The 21,823-nt window shown below is 48.9% G+C and overlaps 2 protein-coding genes and 2 non-coding genes across 6 annotated transcripts in view; all 4 read right to left on the bottom strand.

Moving 5' to 3' along the window:
- The window catches only part of LOC139050446 (neprilysin-1-like), a 43,678-nt gene extending 36,911 nt beyond the window's left edge, over window positions 1–6,767 (bottom strand). The window contains exons 1-2 of the mRNA XM_070526830.1: window positions 6,465–6,767; window positions 5,326–5,498 (exon numbers count right to left, since the gene is read on the bottom strand). Coding sequence (XP_070382931.1) covers window positions 5,326–5,498; window positions 6,465–6,746 — 455 coding nt within the window. The 5' untranslated portion in view covers window positions 6,747–6,767. The remainder of the gene's footprint in view (window positions 1–5,325; window positions 5,499–6,464) is intronic.
- TRNAF-GAA (transfer RNA phenylalanine (anticodon GAA)) lies at window positions 1,173–1,245 on the bottom strand. Its single transcript has one exon. It is a non-coding gene; the product is annotated as a tRNA-Phe (tRNA).
- Window positions 1,944–2,016, bottom strand: TRNAF-GAA (transfer RNA phenylalanine (anticodon GAA)). The gene has a single exon. It is a non-coding gene; the product is annotated as a tRNA-Phe (tRNA).
- Window positions 6,768–11,141: 4,374 nt separating the features above from the next.
- Window positions 11,142–21,823, bottom strand: part of LOC139050498 (uncharacterized) — a 35,330-nt gene continuing 24,648 nt past the window's right edge. For 2 of the 3 annotated variants that reach the window (XM_070526947.1, XM_070526946.1), the window contains 3 exons: window positions 18,460–19,025; window positions 16,546–16,818; window positions 11,142–13,062 (listed from right to left, as the gene is read on the bottom strand). In XM_070526947.1, the coding sequence (XP_070383048.1) occupies window positions 12,337–13,062; window positions 16,546–16,818; window positions 18,460–19,025 (1,565 nt within the window). In that variant the 3' untranslated portion in view covers window positions 11,142–12,336. The remainder of the gene's footprint in view (window positions 13,063–16,545; window positions 16,819–18,459; window positions 19,026–21,823) is intronic. The other variant, XM_070526948.1, reaches the window with a different exon arrangement.

Raw genomic sequence — 21,823 nt, 5'->3', positions numbered from 1 at the left:
TGAAGGGTCAGGCGCTGTGGCTCGTACCCCCGAGAGGCAGATGCTTCAAGCAGTCGGCAAAGTGAAGCGAACGGTGCGTACAATCTTTGGAATCACGCACACACACAGCATACAGAGCAGCCTAGGTTTCAATAAGGAACAAGCACAAAACAATCGTCCGAACCAGATAATTAATGATAAGGCACTCCTGATAACAATGCGAAGCACGTAGCACTCTCCGACATACGTTTCCCGGCAAAGTTCATTGTTCCGCAAGCTGCCGTGCCGACGGCAGCTTGCGACTTGGTGAGTGATGTCCCCCGGCCCTTCCGTACATAAAAGAACAAGCCTAGCAACTGATTTCAATGTTGTCGCAGCAACGCTATGTGCGGCGGCGTGCTGTCAAAATTACCCATTACTCACACTACTCTAAATTGCCATTACTATACCGATACTCTAAAGCAATAAAGCGTTGCATCGGCCCTCAACAGATGCAGTGGTGGTTTTCAAGAGCTAGGCTTCGCTGGATGTCCGCTTTCTCACAGCCGGGATGGCGAATTAATTTTTTGTTGTGTCCCGCTATTCTCGTGCTGCGTTTATTTTCTTGCCACAACCCGATCACACGGTGATGATCGAGTGTGTGAAACATACTGATGAACAGACCCAAGAGAACAGCTGATAATTAAAACCGAAGCCGACGCGAACTAATTTTCACAATAGTCAGAACTTCCGCCAGCAAAGACAACGTCACATGGTCTTTCTCACTGCGTCAGAGCCCCTGACTGTGCCGCACAAATGAGCAACGCGAGCTACCAGGTTCACAAGACTGTCGCCAGATATTCTTAGCGCGACAACTCAACAACAACAACAACAACAACAACAACAACAACAACAACAACAACAACAACAACAAAAGGCAGCTAGCAGGGGGTGCGTTGCGACGTAGTTTCCAGCGTATAACGGTAAACGCAAGCGCACGGGGAGTTTTGCCGCGTAGGCCGCAAATGTGACCGGCCTGCACGGTGCAGCCACCTGGTGGCATAGAGCTCGAGCAGGCCAACATGGTTAACATTGCAGTAACCGATTGTGTTTTACTTTGCTACTAGCGTAAACTTTCAGCAGCAGCACGATTAAGCCGCTGGAACATTGCAAAAACGCAGTAATAATTAAATAAGAGATCAGAAAAAAAATTATGCCGAAACCCGGGATCGAACCAGGGACCTTTAGATCTTCAGTCTAACGCTCTCCCAACTGAGCTATTTCGGCACGCGCACAAGCGACTCGAAACGAAAACATCATCAAATAACTCAGACTTGTCAGAAACATTTGCATGTTTACGAGGCTGCCTTAGCTGCACATTGATAATCAAGTGAGTAGCTAGGGAAAAAACAGTTACTATCAAAAATAAAGTTGGAGAAATGAAAACGAACGAGCACGTGTAACTGTTGTATTACGAGTGAAAGTTGAGCAAGTTCGCAAGGTTTTTGCGGTACTTGAAGGCGTGCGTGCAAATGCGGACAAAAACAGCAACCGGTGTTACATCACAAACACAATTGTTTGCCCGTTTCATTATTTGTCTGTCCGTACTCTGATCGCATATTGATCTGAGTGTTCCTTTAGCGCGGATAAGACTCGACGCAAAAGAGACAGAGGACACCACGGCGCTAATTTCCAACATTGTTAGAAGTCTGCGCCGTGTGTTTCCTTGGGTCCATTCTTACTCGCACTAAAGAAACTCAGAAAACGATGCCACATCAGCAAGGCCACATTGCTACTCTAGTAAATTGAATGCATAACTAAGCGCCGACATAATGTAGTTGCATACATTGGTTCTGCTGAAGCGAAAGTTTCCAGTGTTATTCTTAACTTTTAGAATTCGCGACAAATAATTATGAAATTGGGCGTCCTACTGATTGAATCAGCGTCTTATATTAAAAAAATATCCGCACGCAATTTAAAAAGTGTGCCGAAACCCGGGATCGAACCAGGGACCTTTAGATCTTCAGTCTAACGCTCTCCCAACTGAGCTATTTCGGCACGCGGTTCACGAAGCTGTCAAGAGAGGCGTGCTTCAAAGATAAAGAATTGCCCTTTGTTCACGCTGTTTTCTTTCTTTTTGGGCGAACTTGCCGCTTTGCTTTGTCTTCTGGTCTGAAACGCACCAAGCAGAAGGCAAAGCTACCAAGATAAAAAAGAAAAAGAAAGAAGGAAAGAAAGAAGGAAAGAAAAAAAGAAAGAAAGAAAGAAAGAAAGAAAGAAAGAAAGAAAGAAAGAAAGAAAGAAAGAAAAAAAGAAAGAAAGAAAGAAAGAAAGAAAGAAAGAAAGAAAAAGACAGCGAGAAACTATAGTGTGCTATTCAATTGATCAGGATTGAGAGAAACCTTTCGCACAAGGTCAACACCGATCTGGCAATGGAAATTAATGCGATACATGAGGATGCTCCAATACGGGGTTGCGGAGTTGCCGTAGTAGAATTGAATTTATTGCGCAATCATTCCAGCTTTTTTTCTCAAGGTTCGCCAGAGAATCGTGACCAGAGTTGCGCTGGGATGATGGGCACTGGAATGGAGTTCGCGTTTATATTATTCGGAACACAGTTGTAAATGCAGTGGTCTCTAGTAAAGCTGCAATTGGGGGTCGTTCGGTGATACATCGTTTCTGATAAACACGCTGCTTTGCCCAAATGCAATGCAGGAAAGACTTCAGTAGGGTACGGTGACATACACAACACCGAGGCTAGAGAGTGTTAGCTTGTGAGCACTCGTACTAGGGTTTGTTGCACGATGCTAAGCGTGATACTCAATATATAAAATTGGGCCCAACCCACGCAAATGTGGGAAGCGATGTTATGCGAAGCGCATTTTGCAGGTATGCCGCTATCCAGCATTTTTCCAGGTCTCGCGAAACAATACCGCGTGGAACAACGTGTTTATTTAAATCGAGTATAGTGTGTGTGTGCGTGTGCGCGTAGTGCGCGTAGGGCAACACCACGAGGACGACCTCGTTGAAGATGGTTGCCTGCCGGCAGTGACCCGATTTCTTTGCTGGCCGTACGACGCGAGTTTACGGCATGGCTATTGTTGGATACTACGTAGTTAGCGAGGGGGGGGGCGCAAGCGATGGAAACATCGATTGTGACGTACCTATGGTACCTACGTACCTATGGCTATATGTCACGTGGTGTATGTTAAAATGACGACCGCATTTGTACTCCGCGGAACAAATGTTGTGTTCATATATAAGAATGGGCTGGGGTGCGGGTGGAGTGCGATCATGAACAACAAGTTGCCATTGTCCCTCAAGAGAAAAGTATATAATAGCTGTGTCTTACCAGTACTCACCTACGGGGCAGAAACCTAGAGGCTTACGAAAGGGGTTCTACTGAAATTGAGGACGACGCAACCAGCTATGGAAAGAAGAATGACAGGTGTAACGTTGAGGGATAAGAAAAGAGCAGATTGGGTGAGGGAACAAACGCGAGTTAATGACATCTTAGTTGAAATCAAGAAAAAGAAATGGGCATGGGCAGGACATGTAATGAGGATGGAAGATAACCGATGGTCATTAAAGGTTACGGACTGGATCCCAAGGGAAGGGAAGCGTAGCAGGGGCGGCAGAAAGTTAGGTGGGCGGATGAGATCAAGAAGTTTGCAGGGACGGCATGGCCTCAATTATTACATGACCGGGGTTGTTGGAGAAGTATGGGAGAGGCCTTTGCCCTGCAGTGGGCGTAACCAGGCTGATGATGATGATGATGATGATGATGAACAAATGTTGAGGCATTATAACCTAGGGCGATCAGGGAGTCGGTGCAACGTCGGACAGTTGCCACGTAGCGTAAGCTGCCACGAGGAAAGCGCTGGGAAATGTGGACCGGTCACGGAGACAATGCACTCTAACACGGCGCGTCGAAGCGCTTGTCACAAGGAAAGAAGCCGGGAAAGTGGCACGAGTTGCAGATGCGGAATGTTTAAGAGCTGGATCGCTTTGGCATGAGGTATAAATATGCGTGAGATCGTGGCCTAAATCCGGAGAATAATAAAAAAAAGTCGTGGTCTAATGATCAGAACGATGGACCGCTGTGCTCTACGGCAAAGGTCCGATTCTCAACCAGTCACACGTTTTATTTCTGTTAAAGCGAGGCCAGACAGGTACTTAGCTACGTACTGCAAAGTGTCAAGAATGAGGAAAATAATGATTCGCATTAAAATTATACCACGCCTCCTAAAATTTAGAACCTTTACCTAAGTTTCAGAAGATAATTACCAATAATTGTTGACTTTGATATTAGATTATGGTGGGTAGTGATTCGTATGGCAAGGTTGGAGGCAGTCATATTTTAATGCAACCCCAATTTTGATGATTTAGAAAATGCGCACAATTCGTAATATTAATCGCATTTCAACACTCCATCCCGGCAACATACAGGGGCACTATAGATAGCACAGCAGCGGTGATGGCGCCATTTAACACGAAACCCGACTGCAACACAGAACACGGCCTCAGAAATCGACGGCGTACTGCAGCACGGTATAGGATGTTGTGCACAGAAGCAGGATTTAAAGGAGCACGTTCCGTCTATTACCTTGTGCAAATGCGTCGGCAAAAGCATTCATAAGTGTATAGTGGATGTCGTTTTTCTTCTTCCCCTACTGCGCGAGCACTGATGCTACGCCAATGAGTTTCCCACCGACTGGCATCCGCCATTGCAGTTCACTGTACCACGAAGGTCCACCGGCGTGACGATCGCAGAGGCCAAGCCCACCAAGCCGTGGTTCGAAAAAGCATCACGAGATGACACCACCAGCGCTGCTGCTCTAACGCACACTTACTTATGTTGCCGTCTTGAATGTTCCGCGGTACTTCGATAATTGGAGTTTTAGAGCGTCCAGTACTCCGGCAAGCTCGGGCGGTTTGCCGGATGGGCAGGGGAGTAAAGGTGCGCTGCCGGACTGGTGGCGTACGTCACTTATTGGCGCAACAAAGCTCGACCGGACAAAAACAGCGTCAAGTATATTCTTCTCTGCTGGTGTAAAATTCGGACAGTGGCGTGATCGTGCTCACGATTACGTTGCTGCTGAAAATTTGCACCAGCAGTGAAGTAGAATATACTTGGTTATATTACTGGAATATAATAACTCTGACATTGTCTGGTTGAGCTCTGCGCCACCAGGTGGCTGCACCACTCCGGCCGCTCACGTTTGCGCCCTCGCCCATCCTGCAATCAGCCCAAACCACGCTCGTTTGTCGTAGTACCAAACAGGTGGATGATCTATATTGGAGTATTTTACGGATGGCCGAATTCTTTCTGTGAACACGATGGCAGCACGCTCCAGTCGCACTCGCCTGCAGGGGTCGAGGCTCCAGGCGACGTTACGGCGCAGGTGTTTGCCCTCCTTGGTGCAGTGCTCGGTCTGGCAGGCGAATATGAACTCCTGCTGCGGAAACGGGGAGCCCGGGTATCGCTCCGGCCCGGTCTCTCCCAGAACATCACGCAGATACTGCCGCACGCGCTGGTGCTGCGAGCCGGCGGGGACAAACACGAGATTCGGAAACTCCGAGACACAGAGTTTGCTGTTGGGCTACCTGGTACGCGGCATTTTGAACGATTACAGCGCATGCATAAACGAGTACTGACGCGAGGTATCCGACTTTTTCTATTTCATTGCGTGAAATGAGGGTGCTAGACATCAGAACCTTGGGGAAAATGTTCTGGCAAGCGCCCCCAGAGCGCTCTGAAAAATTCGCCCAGGAGGCGTATCCATCGTGACGTCATAATGTAGAAGGTGATTACGTGCATTGACCACGTGGGAGCAGGACATCGCGATGTTTTGGCATTCTCTGCTATTACTCTTTGATCAGCCCAATGTAGAAGCATGTTCTGCAGCCACGTAATCAATACAGATGACCACCTCCTACGTCATGACGTCACGGCCCATACAGCTCTTGGGAAACGAAATCGAAACGTGTAAGATAAAAGTTAATGTAACGAATTACTTACGGCGTCTGGGGCTTGCAGTATTTTTTGGAAGGTTTCAATGTCGAGGACCTACATTTAATGCCGAAAACACGAAGAGTCGGAAATCTCGTGGCGGTACTTCTGTGCACTGTACAATAAAGGGAGGCAGATTTTTTTCTTCTTGATTCGGAAAGTTTTCATCGTCATGTGCCGAGATAGCCAAGCGAATTCGGCTTCGAGTCAGCTGGCACACAATCTAGTTCATTTCACAGTGTGCTGGAGCACACAAAAGGCTACAGAAATCTCGTCGAAAGACAACCGCGCGATCCGTGAAGAATACAAATTTTCGTACTATAACGCGACATCAAGGCGTCGCTGACCCAACTTACAATGATTAACGTACCGTGCTTCCATCAGGTTTCGTCAGCGCATCTTTGCTTTGCAAACCGTTTTCCCTAGAACCCTATAAAATCGCGGGAAGAAATGGGGTCTACCGGCGCCCAACCGACCACAAGCGCTTGTGCACCTCTTCGATGCGGGCGTAGATGGCCCGCTGCGTGACGAACACGACCAGGCCGGCCGCACAGAGGCCCCCGATCACGAGGGCGGTGGCCAGGATGCAGCGCCTGGTCGGGCCCAACATCATGTACACGTTGCGCGAGACGGCAACCGCCCGCTGGCCTCGGGTGGCTGGGACGCCGTCTCCAACGACCGGTGACGGGGTTTGCGGCTCTCCCCGCTCCCTGCACACCGACGCTGACCTCGACACGGCTGAAGACGTGCGGTTCACGAGTCCCTCCTGGTTCATGGCCGTCGATTGGCGTTCTTCTTTTCTTCTCTGTCGATGATGATCATGATTACTTACCTCAGGAGCGGTGGCATATGCCCACTGTCGGCCAGCCATGGAGAAGGTGCATTTGGTAGCCGATGTTCAAGCACGGTGTGATGAAATTAGAAAATTGGCACGCGTAAGATGGGGTTCATCATCATCATCAGCGTGGTTACGCCCACTGCAGGGCAAAGGCCTCTCCCATATTTCTCCAACAACCCCGGTCATGTACTAATTGTGGCCATGCCGTCCCTGCAAACTTCTTAATCTCATCCGCCCGCCTAACTTTCTGCCGCCCCCTGCTGCGCTTCCCTTCCCTTGGAATCCAGTCCGTAACCCTTAATGACCATCGGTTATCCTCCCTCCTCATTACATGTCCTGCCCATGCCCATTTCTTCTTCTTGATTTCAACTAAGATGTCATTAACTCGCGTTTGTTCCCTCACCCAATCTGCTCTTTTCTTATCCCTTAACGTTACGCCTATCATTCTTCTTTCCATAGCTCGTTGCGTCGTCCTCAATTTGAGAACCCTTTTCGTAAGCCTCCAGGTTTCTGCCCCGTAGGTGAGCACTGGTAAGACACAGCTATTATAAGATGGGGTTATGCTGGCGCAAGACAGGGTTGGGTGATTGGAGATCGCTGGGTGGGGCGTTAGCCCTCCAGTGCATATTTGTGCATTTATGCACCTTCGCGAAATGTACGACACTGGCGCAAGACTGTGGATGTGGGCCATCTGCTGAGGATTTACCACACGACACATCCGGGAGCTCTTGATCAGACGACCTTGCCTGTGCCGTGACCGACATGCTGACTTGTGCGCTTGGATTGGCTACGACTCTCGATCCAGAGCCTTGCTGGATTTCCTGCACGATTCGGGATAACGAGGTCCCTCTGGCTGCGGTCACGTGTGGCTGCTGCAGCGATCGCAGGGATGCAGCAAGAGGGTGTATCATGACGTCACAACACATTAACTTTCCGGGAACGGAAACGAAAACTCGTTCATAAAACGAAGTATTACATATTCTGGAGCGCTCGGACAATTGTCATAATCTTTTCCTACGCCGTGTAGGGTTTCAACCATCACTTAATGCAACAAAAAGACGTCGGAAGTGTCCTGCCAGTACGCCCGGTGGTATTTCTAGGTTTACGCTATTGAAGCCGAACTTTATTCAACGCTGCGGCACCTTGAGAGGAACGGGACCGGGTCTCTAAGTGCATGCGTTGTGTTCCATCGTGGTTTATAGTTTGAGTACGCAGAACAGGCATACGCTCATTGGCAAAATGTCATTGGGTCATGGGTTTTCCGAAGTGCGAGCAATATGCTACCCGCGGTGGGAAAAGTTACCTTTACTTTTTCACCCCATTGCGATGGTGAAGCTCAGGACGAGGATGAGGCCCGAAGGCAAAAGAATACCATTGTTCACGACAGCAGAATAGTCGGCGAGACGAAACGCGGAGGGGCTGACAACTAAAACCCAGCTTTTGGCACTTCATCGCAGTGATGAAAAAAATACTGGTTTAACTATGCATTTCATTACAATACAAAGAACATATATAGCGTGATTTACTCGATAGTCTGGCCAACCACGTTCTTATATTAGCGTCCTTCTGCAGCACGCTTGGTATTGTTAAAGCAGTTAGCTGTGAGACCTTGCATATCATGGAACAGTAACATTTCTGCATGACATGTGTTCAGACACTGCGGAGGCAATGTTTTCATTTAGCCAGCAACCCTACGTAGCGTAGAGCTGAAACAAAAACAAAGAAAATCACAGATTGATCGCTCCCACTGAAGCAACATAAGAAGAAGGATCGAAGCAATGCGAGAAAGACAATAAATCCTTGGCAGCTGTTCTCCGATTGCTCGACACCTGCTGCTCCATTAAGTAAAATGCACGAAGCAGCGTCTGTAGGGTAATCGTGGGCTGTCGAGGAACGCAAACGAACTCCTACCCAAATCCGGCGTCCCTTAACAGCGTATAACCAGAGATTTATCCGAATTGTTCCTGCGTGGCCTGTGGTGAGGATGCTACTTTGCCTCATATGCTATGGGAGTGGGGGTCGCTGGGCCTGAAGTTCACCAAGGAAGAGTGGGACGCGCTCCCGTCTTTGAGGACCACATTCTGGCGATCGGGCCGGCAGGCTAGATCTGTCAGTCCCGTCGTGGGATTAGCCGGGTGCGCGTTTTATCGCGTTTTGCTGGACTCAATAGAAGTTTACTCACTCACTCAATCATCACTCACTCACTCACTCACTCACTCACTCACTCACTCACTCACTCACTCACTCACTCACTCACTCACTCACTCACTCACTCACTCACTCACTCACTCACTCACTCACAAATCGAAGAGGTGAAGTGTCCGCTTCGCCGGGCCATCAGTAACGTCAGTAATGGCACGTCACCATCAATGCAAAGCAAATCCCTATCAAAGGCCATCAGTAATGCCACGTCTCCGGACAAAGGCGACAAGACGCGCTGCCTTCACCCCCCATGGCGCGCTCGCATTTTCTCCATTCATTCGACCAGAGCGTTCTGATGGCGACGTCAGCATTCGCGTCGGCCAATCCGGGCGCTCATATGTCTCCCTGTCTAACCTCTTTCCCACATATCAGCGCAGCCCTTGCGACATAATCGCTTAACATCCTCATATCGCTTTTAATGTTAGCGTATTAAACGCCTCCGGAAGGAGTAGAACAAATTTATTTGTACTTCTAAACACTGTACTAAGCCACCGGAACAAGAAAACATTGTCGCTGCAGTTTCTTTGCAACTGGCGTACGAATGTCCACATAATTGACCATTGCGCGACGACCAAGCAGCATATGCATATATAGTATACAGCGTGAGCTCAATACTATGTCGCAACCGGATTTACAGCAGAGCGGCCTGCACATCTTTTGGTGAAATAGCAGACTCCGAAGGGCCATCCGTAGGAATCGCTGATTGGACAATACCTCTGCAACTCACACCATCGTTACTAACGAATCCTTACAGCAGGCTCTACTTGTATAACCTAGCGTAATACAAGCTTTGATAAACACAGCCTCCAGCTGTAGCGTCAAAGCAAGCAAAGCAGATGGGAAATAATTTGTAGTTTTTTGTTGGATTGTAAGTTAAACGGTAATGAAATTGAAAAAAAAAGAATATTTTGCTGCCGGTGGGTGATGAACACACCTACGCTTCACGCGCGCGTTGCATCACGAATCGTGCTACGGCAATGGCTGTTCCATGCTAACATTTATGCATATTATGCAACATATGCAACATATACGAAATTTATGCATATTGCTACGAGGCGCTGTCAGCGACGAATATGATGGGAGGGAGAAGACGACGACGCTAGGTGATGTTCGTGTGGTTCGGTAACCATCTTCAGTGACATTCGAAGCGCCCTTCTATATATAACCTGTCAAAATATTATACGTCTTTTCCTCCCCGTAACGTTTTTGTGGAGGTGCGGGTTCTTCAACACTCAAGACAGATCCTCCCCGTGGCAATATGCAGAATATGTAAGCCAAGAAAGTGTTAGCCAGCAGCGCCACGCTTCATCTGCGAAACCCAGAACAGAGCTTCCATTACCGACTTCGTTACTGCATTACTTCGAAAAAATTTTGTCGACTTTCTTCTGGTCATTTGCGACACTCTGTTGAGCAGACAGAGTACAGTAACGTTAGCAGAGGATGGTTGCGAATTACTTGATTAGTTTCAATATCCGCAAATACCCAATCGTTTAGTTTCGTGTACGAATGGAATATTACATATCAAGTATTCGTATTCGAAACTTCGATTATTCGCCCACCCGTTACGAGTAAACAAACGAACAAACAAACAAACAAACAAACAAACAAACAAACAAACAAACAAACAAACAAACAAACAAACAAACAAACAAACAAACAAACAAACAAACAAACAAAGAGAAACAATTTGTAGCTGTTCTCCGCTTGCTCGACACAGCTGCTCGGGCAAGCGGAATGTAGTGCATCATTTGGGTCACCCTGGTCAGTTCAGGACGCCACATCGAAGAGACTACTGTTTCTACGGCACCGAACTGCCGGTGATTTCATCCACCAAGTCTCAATGCAACAGCATTTTGCATAGATTCTCAGTAATATCGCCTCTCGTGTTACGCCATGGGTCGAAGCCACCGATGCAATGACCTCCTCCTTCTCTGCGCGCGCTTTCTCTATCCTGCCGGAGCCTCATGCCGATGACCTCAGCGCCTGTACCGACCAATCCGGGTGCTCACGTGTTCCGCCGTATCAACTCTTTCCTCGTTTGGGCGCAGTGCTCTCTTAACATTTTATACGGGCTGGCAGCGCCCGCTAACCAGCTCGTATACAATGCTACCGCATTAAGAAGTCCACAAAAAAGAGAAGACCAAGTTTATTTTTTTCTTGTAGTTGTGAGGGTTGTGCAACAGGGATGACAGAAAGAACAGCGACGCCATCGTTCCTGTGCAGCTTGCACGAGAATGCACGCACGGTTAAACAACGCATAGTTATGCACATACTGTAAACTGCGTAAGCTCAACACTATAGCAGCAAACGGGTTTACGATACGGGAACCTGCGCAGCTTTTGCCGGGATCCGCAACTCCGAAGGCCTATCCACAGATCTTGCTGGATCGGCTACGTGTGCAAATAATAACAGCGCTATTAACGAATGGTCACTGCAGGCGTTACTCGTACAAGCGTAATACGGTTTAATAAAAACAGCCGTAAGCTAAAGCGCCTGACGTATTTTAACTGCTCTGCCGCAACCGTTGGTGCCTACGTGCCTACGTGATTATTTTGTTTAGGATTATAGTGCTCTTTTGCGGAGATGAGGCTTTTAAGTCTGCATTTAAGGTTAAATTGTCATGCATCTTTTCTTTTTCCTGAAGTACCGATTTCGTTTTGCCGATCACTGCTCCATTTGTGTAAGCTTCGATCAGTATACGGAGTCCTCAGTGCCTCTAAACTAAACCGAACAACACTAAGAAAAAAAATTGTATAGAACTATAACCGCGTATCGAGGACATGCATGGGCCCCATACCAGCCACTATCTCGCACTTCTTGCATTCACTCTGTCGTGGACACAGCATCAAAGAGGCTTAGCATTTAGCATCGGAGATCGGCTTCGTTTACCTACACCCACACTGGGAAAGACAGATATGATCCCATACGCGACCGCCGAATAAATTTAACCGAAGTTTACGGCTGCGAAAAAGTTCGAGCGCGAAAGTGATTGAGTCTCATCAAATTAAATCGCCCAATAAACACCACTAAACATTAATTCTGCAACTTCTTCGAGTCCGATACTGTAGTTATGGTGCTTGCATAACTTACATTTATACTCTCGCGGAGTTATACTAAGAGTCCGATTCTGCAGTTATGGTGCTTGCATAACTTACATTTATACTCTCGCGATTCTCGCAGAGGCATCTGACAAAAATTGTGGGACTACAAGAAATTTACACGCAATCTGAGTCATGTATACGGCACACGAATCATGCCGTTGGAATTGTGTTGCCATTTCGTTGACACGCGCCTTTCGAAGAAGTGCCCTGCACTCCTTCGAACCCTACTGCAGGTTGGTGGTAACGTGCGACACAATGGCACTCGCGGTAGCGTGGTTGGGAACGCTCACGGCGTGGACCGCGCAGTAGACGCACTCGATCCAGGACAGGGACAGTCGTCCCGGCGGCGCGCCATAGTTCTCGAAGAGCAACCTGAGGTCGAAGCTGTTCGTCTGCAGGCGACGGAGTGCGGGCAGCGCCTCCGGCAGCGCGGAGCGCAAGTCCTGCGGCCGCAACCCCAGCGCCCGGACCGAGCACTGCGTTCGCAAGACGAGCTCTTCGAGTCGCGGGAAGAAGCGCACGCGACGGGCGCACCGGACGAGGAAGTGCAGAAACGCCGAGCAGTTGGCGTCGTCGTGCAGCGACACGGAACGGAGGGTGTCGCGAGTGGCCACGAGCAGCGCGTCGAAGCAGAGGTCGTGGGTGCGCAGGCTGAGCTCGAGGCGTTCGAGTCTCGGGAACGAGCCGGCCTGCAGCGGCAAGTCCTGCGACGAGGCGACGAAGTTGGTCAAGCGCAGCCGCTTGACGTTCGGACACAGCCTGGCTACCGTCGCTATGCGCACGCCTTCGCAGCAGCACAGCTCCAGCGCTTCGAGTTCCGGCCACCGCCGCAGCAGGCGCTGCAGGTCCGCTTCGGCGACGCTTTGGACGGTGTCAAAGGACACGTGGAAGTCCCTCACGTTGTGGAAGGCCGAGACGTTCGCCAGCGCTTTCAAGTATTCTCCGGCCATCTGCGAAAAATGCACCTGCTATTAGGGCTGAACAAGGCGATGTGTCATGCATTTATTGAAATACTTTAATCAAAGATGGAAATGTTGGTAGAGGGTTTTAGTCAAGGCTTAGTCTCCACTCAATGGGGGCCTTATAGGGCGGTAACCACTATGGCGCACGCACACTCACACACGCTCATATATATATATGCTCACTTTCACGTTCCCTTTTTGTCGAAAAAGCCAACTTCAGACAGTATAGTGAAGCCAACTTTCTCAAGAATGAATGACTGAAATCGAAACAGCGACTTGTCACTCCAGGTGGGAGGGTCCATTCTTCCAGGAACCTTCTGGCCTGTTTCTGCTCGTGCCACGTCATCCGATTAACGCCGATTCAACAATTAATCGAATAATATTGGAGTTAGAACTGCCCTGCAATAGCTGTTAATAAACATCGACCTCCAGCGCTAGTCGAATGGGTACTGCAGTGCTACCGTTGACCTGCCAAGGAGGGGACGAGCTCCTCCTTAAAATGGAAAGAGGGCAGACCCCCCCCCCCCCCGCCCCGACTGATAACTTATCTACTGGGCGGGCAAGCGTGCGCCCAACCGGTAGTTAAATGCCTCACTCTCAGAAGTGGGGGAGGGGGCAATTCACGTAACTTGTACTATAGGCGTACCTACCTGATCGGCAGGGGGCATTTGCCCCCCTGCCCACTCGGTAGATACGTCTATGGTCCAAGTAATATGAAACACCCTGTGTATATCTAATGGTGATTAAGTGATCAATGAAACAATACATATGTGCAAAACATGCACACATTGTGAATGTGTTTTTCCCTTATATATTGAAACTCAATATTACTCAATAAGGCTCAGTATTACTGAATATTATTTCACAACAAGTTAACATCATTTAGTGAGCGACTTTACTGCTGTGAACTACTCAGCAATGACTCAATAATACTCAATATTATTTAACAATAGGTCAACAGCATTTAGTCAACGACTTTATTGTTGTGAACTACTCAACAACTTTATTGTTGAGTTATCGCTGCGTGCTTTCAGTAACTGTTCAGGAATTGTTGAAAGGAATTGAGTCAACAATGAATCAATATGGCAACATTTGAAAAGTCATTTTTAAAGTGCACTTGTTTTAGTAAAGTGCATGAAATGCTTGCGTAAGCGCTAGCGGGCGACCCAGCGTTATCACTGTCATACGCTGCAGAGCACAACGCTAACTACTCCTTTGAATATTGAGTTTTACAAGGAGGGCACCCAAATTTAAGAGACGCTATGGGCCAGGTGTACAAAGGAGTTCGAATTCGTGGTTACTCAATGCTGCTGAGTAGACCATAAACGTGATCGCTTTGGCGCAAACAAGGAACAAGGAACAAGGGTTCCCTTCTTTGTCCTCTTCCGCCCTTCCTTGTTTGCAGAAAGCGATCATATTTATGGTGTACTCGACAGTATTAAAATTAAATTATGGTGTTTTACGTGCCAAAACCCCTTTCTGATTATGAGGCACGCCATAGTGGGGGACTCCGGAACTTTCGACCACCCGGGGCTCTTTAACGTGCACCTAAATCTAAGTACACGGCTGTATTCGCATTTCGCCCCCATCGAAATGGGGCCGCCGTGACCGGGATTCGATCCCGCGACCTCGTGCTTAGCAGCCCAACACCATAGCCACTAAGCAACCGCGGCAGGTACCCGACAGTATGAACCGACTAGCCTGTACTTCTGGAGTACTCAATGCCTCTTCGGGACGCTATATTTAACACTTCCCCCTAACGCAAACGGCAGTGACGTCACCTCAATGTAAAATTTCGCAACGCACATAGAAGACCAAAAGGACACTAAATCGTCCACCTAGTCAAATGCCGTGTTCGTATTGTCTTCACAGCACCGACCACGGTGGCAGCGACTAGACAATTGTTTCGAAGGAAATGATAACGAGGACAAGAAAATTTAAGATGCGGCACTATATGTACCAAAAGCAAAGCACGAGCAAATATTCGCAGTCCATGGCCTCCGAGATGCGGCCGGGCGTGTGGCCACGTTTTAGTGTTGAAGAAGTATGGCCTCAGAAGCAGAAGACGTATTGTATTGTATTATATTGGGTTTTATGTCGCATAAGCAACTTAGGCTATCATGCGCCAAACACATGGTATAACTTATTTCAACAATTGGGTATCCTCAGCGAGGTCCTTGTCCGGACAAGGCCTTTGAGGAGCCCAACGAACCAAATGAAGACCTCAGCCTTCTTCTGAGAACTGAGAAAATGGGTGAGGTGTATCATAAGATGCGTGAAAAAACCGGGTAATAATTTTGAGAATTAGCAGTTCTGTGATACATTATATTTCGTTTAGGATCGCTGCGTCTTTCAAAAAACTAAGAACAGATGAAGTTTCTACTAGTGGATGTGCTTAACCTGGCGCTCGCCACGGGCCACAAGCCGTATGTCGCACTTCGGCCACAACGCGGAACTACAGATCACCAAATTGGGTAAGCCAGGTACAGTTTAGCGGACGGGCAGCAGCCCGCAGGTCACACTGAGTTGAAACAAGCGGCGCATCTGCAATGCACAATACGGGTCATCTTGTCCCACTGCCCCAAAACACCGGCGACTGTGCCGGCTCATCCTCTGACGCTTTCCCTCGCACATAAAGCAAGCGGCGCGCGGCGACGACTTTATCACCCTTGGACTTTATAGAGAACATCACGGCGACGGCGACGGCAGAAATGCGCCTGAAGTGCCCATATAATTGTTATTATAATAAGAGCATGAAATAACATCCACCAAGTGTATACGCACGCTACGGCTCGACGCAAATGGCGTTCGGGGCTTGGGCTATGGCGAGCGCTTCGCCACAGCCTCGTACGTTTGTGTTCACTGCAGTAAAAAGAAAAATTTCTAGTACAGCCAAACGGGACTGCCATGATGCTCCAGATGTTTTAGCTATTTGGGGGTTGCACTTTCGAATCTAGGTCGAGGAAAATTACCGCAGCGCAAAGCACTACAATGACCCTGCGCACGCTATGGAACTCCAAGATGCTCGCGATAACTTTCATTCGACTCGAGAATAACGAGACAAGTGTAGTCATGCGTGCCTACACATTCGTTTTATGCTCAGACGACATTGGAAAATGCTCGCGATTACTGCGACTTCTGTTCCGGTGAGCTATGCTTTATCGCTAAGCTGACGCGTCACTTTTTGAAGAAACGCGTGAATAAGTGAATTATTTCTGGCGCTACCTCGCAGTCGTCTAAGCAAATATATTTGGGTATACATCGGTCAACAGGTGTCTCGCCACCTTAACTTGAAGTGCTTTTCCTTGGTGCGACTCATCATGTTTGTACAGCTGAACAGATGCATGTTAGTCTCGAGGAATATTGGGAATTTGATTCTACGTTCGAAAACAGTTTTCCTCGAATATTCGCATTCCAGAAAATTTGGTTTCGCTATACAACACCCCCAGTGCCAACATCACTCCCACTTACGGATGTGGCATTGATGTACGTGTTGACGCACGATGTGGTCCGCAGAGGTATAGCTGAATACGCACCTACCTTCAAGATTTCAAGGTTAGGAAAGGTTCTTGCAGCGAGGACTACATCAGCTGATTCCGTTCCCTTGACGAATCTGCCGTCTGGTGCTACAGCGGGAAACAGCAGAAGGTACGTGAAACGCTCTCCTCTTGGACGGCTCGTTGCCATGGCAGAATTCGTCCGCACAACTGTGTCAAGAACGTCGCCTGTATCTATGCGACTCAACTGGAATAAAATGAAAGGGAGGAAGAGAGAAAGAGAAAAACGTTTTAAGGACTGACTACTCACCAAGCGCTATATACTAGAGCTCGGTTGCTCACAGCTTCCTACGCAGATCAATCGAGGGACCGTTCTAGGGCCAAAACTTAATAAAAACGTGCAGCAGTAGCTGAGCTAGAAGCGAATAAAATGTCGCTACCTAAAGGCATCTATGTTGCCCGATACGTCCGACATCTTTGATGCCTTCAGGTAGCATGTGTGGCTTTATTGACCAGGTGCCTTCACCCAAAAAGATAACGTACTCGTCACGCGTGTGTCAGAAAGGATAGGGAAAAAAAAAAATGTGGTTGTGGCCTAATGGTTACAGCATCGGCTGCTGCGCTAAGGGGCCGAGGTTCGAATCCCTCCGCTGGGGGCGCTTCACTTTTTTAAAGAAAATGTGAATCTGCTCGACATAAATCCGACCAGCGACCATCCGACCAGCGACCGTCTAACCGACACAGGAGGAAAACATTGAAAGGGTAGGCGACGAACGCTTCGTTTTAAAAGCAATGCACCTTCTCAACGCAGCTATTAATCGTAAGAATAAAAATGCACTAACCGTAGCTTCCGAGATTGCGCCGGCTAAATCTCGGAGCCAAGTAATACCCATCATAGACCTTGTCGACGAACAGCCCGCAATGCCACGTTTCCCCTTAGTAATTATGGAGCGAGACTATATGGTGCGTCGTTACAGTATTCAAAGAACTGCTGTACATTCGCCGTTGCGGTGCTTCCGACACTCTTACGCTGGCATGCTATGCTGTAAATAATGGTTATTGCAATACTAGCTTTCTGCAGGGTCCCCGAGACCATCGAAGAACATGAAATTTGTGTGCTTTGTTCAAAAACACAACGTCACAAGATGGCATCCCCAGCGCGGCAGCTAACTACGACGTTGCGATTTCTGTGAAAAAGACAGCGCCACGTGCTGGGGGTGGCACACACAGCACGTTGTGTTGTGTTTGACCTACTCCGCTGTCTACGCTGTTTCGGCACAATGAACGTAAACCGAGAAGGCCAGCTTAAGCCCTTGTTGTGTTCTGGGGTTCTACGTGCCAAAATCACCAGCTGAGGCTGCTTTAAAGCGACATAACCGCATTAAAGGTTTTAATGCTTGTAAAGAAGAAAAACCTCACGCCCCTCCTGATAGGCGCAATTTTAGTCATAAAAAGCGTGGCCCGTGTAGATGCGACCGTTCCAGAAAAATTTATAAATGTCAAAACGCTCACTTGAGCTCATTTAGTTTAGCCGCCTGTCATTGATACCTTCTCGAAGCGTTAAAAATAGTGTAGTAATATACTCGAACGTAAACTTAGGGTGTAGGATGAACTAAAGCGTCAAGGTCCAGAGGAGGTATTCTGTAGGAGTACACTTAGTGGACTGTCCATATCGGCCGCTGCTGATTGACTGGGGCCGCCCGTATTCTCCTCGCTCGTACAGCTGAATCCAATGAGTAGCGGCCGAAACGGACGGTCCACTAGGTGTACTCTTTCAGAGTGCGCCCCCCCCCCCCCCCCCATGGCCTCGTAGTGTCGTTCTGAATAACCTGTTGGCCACACTAGTCGATAGTCCTTACAAGCGAGCAAGTTGCATAGCGCTACTTACTTTAGGGCACGATCTCACGAGAAGGCGCAGAGTTTTGTTACTCATCATGAGGAAGTGTCCCATAGACTCCACGCCGCCTAGTAGCTGCGTCAGCTGACAGTCCTCAACGAGGGGCGCGGAGCGGTTCCTGCGAGGTTCGTAAGTTTCGACGACGTGCTGGCACATGTCGTGCGGCAAGGCCAGCACGCGGGCGCTCGGGAACATGCGAATGAGCCTGTACACCTGGTCCCTGTTGTGCACGATGCAAATCTCCTCGGCGTCTCGGAGCAGCTCGCTCGCTGCCCTGGCGTAGCGGTCCGACGAGTGGAACGGCGCGCAGCCGGCAAAGAGGGCCTTCAAGGCCCGCGTCCTGCCCCGCAGCGCCCTCTGTGCCGCGACCAGGCACTTCTGGTTGGTGATAAGCGAAGTGCCTCCGCCGTCCTCGCCGAGCGAGCACCCTTCCGGGAAGGGGACGTCGTGCGACCACGGAGACTCCAGCTTGAGGACGATGTGGTCTTGAGCGAGGAGGAGGACGTGGGGATCTCCAAACCCTTCCAAACGTTCCATGATGTAGCGAATGTGGCAGCCTGGGAGTCAGAGGTGACATTGGGTATCGACAATCTGGCATGTCATGCCGAATACGAAAGTACTAGTTAGTTCGTAGAAGCTAAGCAGCAGCCTCTTTGGTCAGCACACTTGTAAGAAAAGATCCCTGGGAATTCGAAGCGCTGATGGCGACCATTTTACTAAGGAACACTTTATGAAAAAGATCTCGCAAGCATCACGCTTTCCTAAAGTTTGCTTACGCTCTCTGCGATGCACTGGTGGGGCGCTTTCGTCAGTGGTCGTCAATGCGACGAGGTGGGAGCGCAAATTGAACATCGACTACTCAGTGATGTAAGCAGCGGAGCAAAGATTCGGAAAGCGATATACTAGCGTGGTCTCGCCCTAGGCTGTCGTTCTGAGTAAGTAATGCAGGGCGTGGGGGGCAGGAGATGGCCCTCTACGTCTTCTCTTCAAGGCACACTAAAGATAAACGCCATCGAAGCTAACTAGGTTTAGGCTGGTAAAGCGTTCTTTCAAGGATCTATTTTTAACACGGGAAGTCAAAACAGCAATTCTCATTTCCTAAATTTTGCACCGTAACCTCAGCGTCGGTAGGTCTGAGTGACGTCACATATTTAAAAGTCTGGCGTCCTTAAAGATCTTTAAGAAGGGGATCGCTTGCCAAAACCGCATGTAGTGAGAACACGTTCTAGCATTACTCCTTGTACCTTTGCAACCGTACTACCTACGCGCCTTAGTTTGGTATCGTTGTGTAGAGGAAAGAAGCGATCACTCGATCATGCATGTGTCGCGTGCACAGATGACGGCGTTGTTGCGCCCCGCATGACACAATCCGAGCTAAATATAGCATCTAGCATGTTGTTCAGAGAGGGATAGCTCGGCAGTACGTTTGACCTTCCAAACACGAACGGTCGCGTTTGAGAGAGAGAGAGAACGAGAGAGAGAGAGAGAGAGAGAGAGCATTTATTTGCAATAAGATGGGGCGACTTCGTCGTAGGGTGGAGCCCTTATTTCAGGGCTCCGTTGGCTAGCGCCACACCGCGTGCTCGCCGTATCAGCCGTTGCTGCTCTTACTGTTCACTAGGCCACAGTATGTACAATTTAATATACCAGGTCCTACGCTTTCTTCTGCGAAGCAACGACAAGCTTTAAAATTTCATTGTATATTGTCGCCAGCTTGGTCGACAAGCTCTACCATGTTTATGGGAACACCATCGCCAAGCGGACCTTCCGTTCCTACAGTACAGCCAGGCAAACCATAGGAGGACAACCGCTTCCCACCCGCAGATTAGTGGTCTTACGGAGGGGCTGAACAAGACCCTCGCCGACATGTTACGCATGCACGTCGAGGTCGATCACGAGACCCGGGATGCGGTCCTTCCCTACGTTACTTTCGTTCACAACACGCCGTTGCAAGAAACAACCCGGACCACGACTTTCAAGCTGGTTTACAGAAGGAACCTGACGACGACGACTCTCGACGCCATGCTGCCGCACATCACGGACAAATACAACCTAGATGTCACCGCGTATCTCCAGCGCACCGACGCCGCCCGACAGCTCGCCCGCCTGCGTATCAAAGACTAGCAAAGCACCCACAGGGGACGCTACAACCTGCGATTACGCTAAGTAGAATACCAGCCCGGCGGCCCTGTGTGGGTTTGGACCCCGATACGACGACAAAGGCTTAGTGAAAACCTTCTCGACCTAATAGTTCTGCGGAAGCCTGCAAGGCGGAGAAAAGTAATTAAGCAAAAATGGGGCACCCACCAAAATTGTACTAATTGGTACGATTGGGTGGATGTCTTATTTTTCCTTAATTTTGGAAACCTTTTTGGACGCTATTTCAGACCCTGAAAAATACACTGACGTTTTCGCGCACTGGACTGTGATGTTGTGCGCCAGACTGCATTACGCAATCGCAACGGCGCCGCTCACGACCTAAAGTAGTCCATCTTGGGTGCCTTATTCTACCAGGACTAACTCTCGGACTTTATTAATGTAAAGCCTTCTTTGCCTCGTCCTTCGCCTTTTCCACTGCTGCAGCTGCTGTGGCTGCCTTGCACGCCACGGTGCATTGGTTCAGAGCGCGGACATACGCGAATGAGCGTGGTAGAGAGGAAAGGCGACGCGAGAAACTCGTTTGGACCTTTCCATCGCGTCGCATGTGCACAATGCCCCCCGGAGCTGCCTGGGCGTCGCCACATTAGCCTATTGACAGCTGTAATTATCCGTGACCTCCCTCAAAAGCATTGCAGAAACTGCATCGCTTGCCTTTCTACTAACGCGCAAGATCCGGAGGGGGGTAGATACAATGGCAGAGAGGAGGAGGTAGAGAGTTGGCAGAGGTGTTGTTAGAAGCGACGCCGTCATGCAACGAGTAAATAACAGCATTGGTGCTGTTCGCTTTAAGTTCCGATACAAGGGGAGAGAGCACGAGAGGCAAAGGCGACGTGAGAGGTCAAGGGACTGCTGCTACTACAGACAGGACAGCGGTTGCGGGCAAACTGAAGTTACGGTACGGTACGTTTCTGCTGTTAGTGAAAAATAAACCCCATGCAAATTTGACAGGCGGACAACTGACGCGGGGCGTGCACGCACCAAGCCGCATTAAAACCAAGATGTCGGAACGAAATGTTTTTCGTTCTAGTTTTAGTTTCGTTCCACTGAAAAAAGTTCCGTCCTGGTTCTACTCCAGAACGAAAAAAAAAATAATCCGTTACGGTTCATAACGGTTTTGGTTTGCATGCAAAAATTTGCAGCGCAATTTAGCGATACGGAGATAATATTTACTTTTCTCAATAAGTGAATTATGAAT

The sequence above is a fragment of the Dermacentor albipictus genome, chromosome 10 (assembly GCF_038994185.2).
Source record: "Dermacentor albipictus isolate Rhodes 1998 colony chromosome 10, USDA_Dalb.pri_finalv2, whole genome shotgun sequence".
NCBI classification, from domain to species: Eukaryota; Metazoa; Arthropoda; class Arachnida; order Ixodida; family Ixodidae; genus Dermacentor; species Dermacentor albipictus.
The sequence above is the reverse complement of the archived record's forward strand: the minus strand, read 5'-3'. Positions and strand labels throughout refer to the sequence as shown.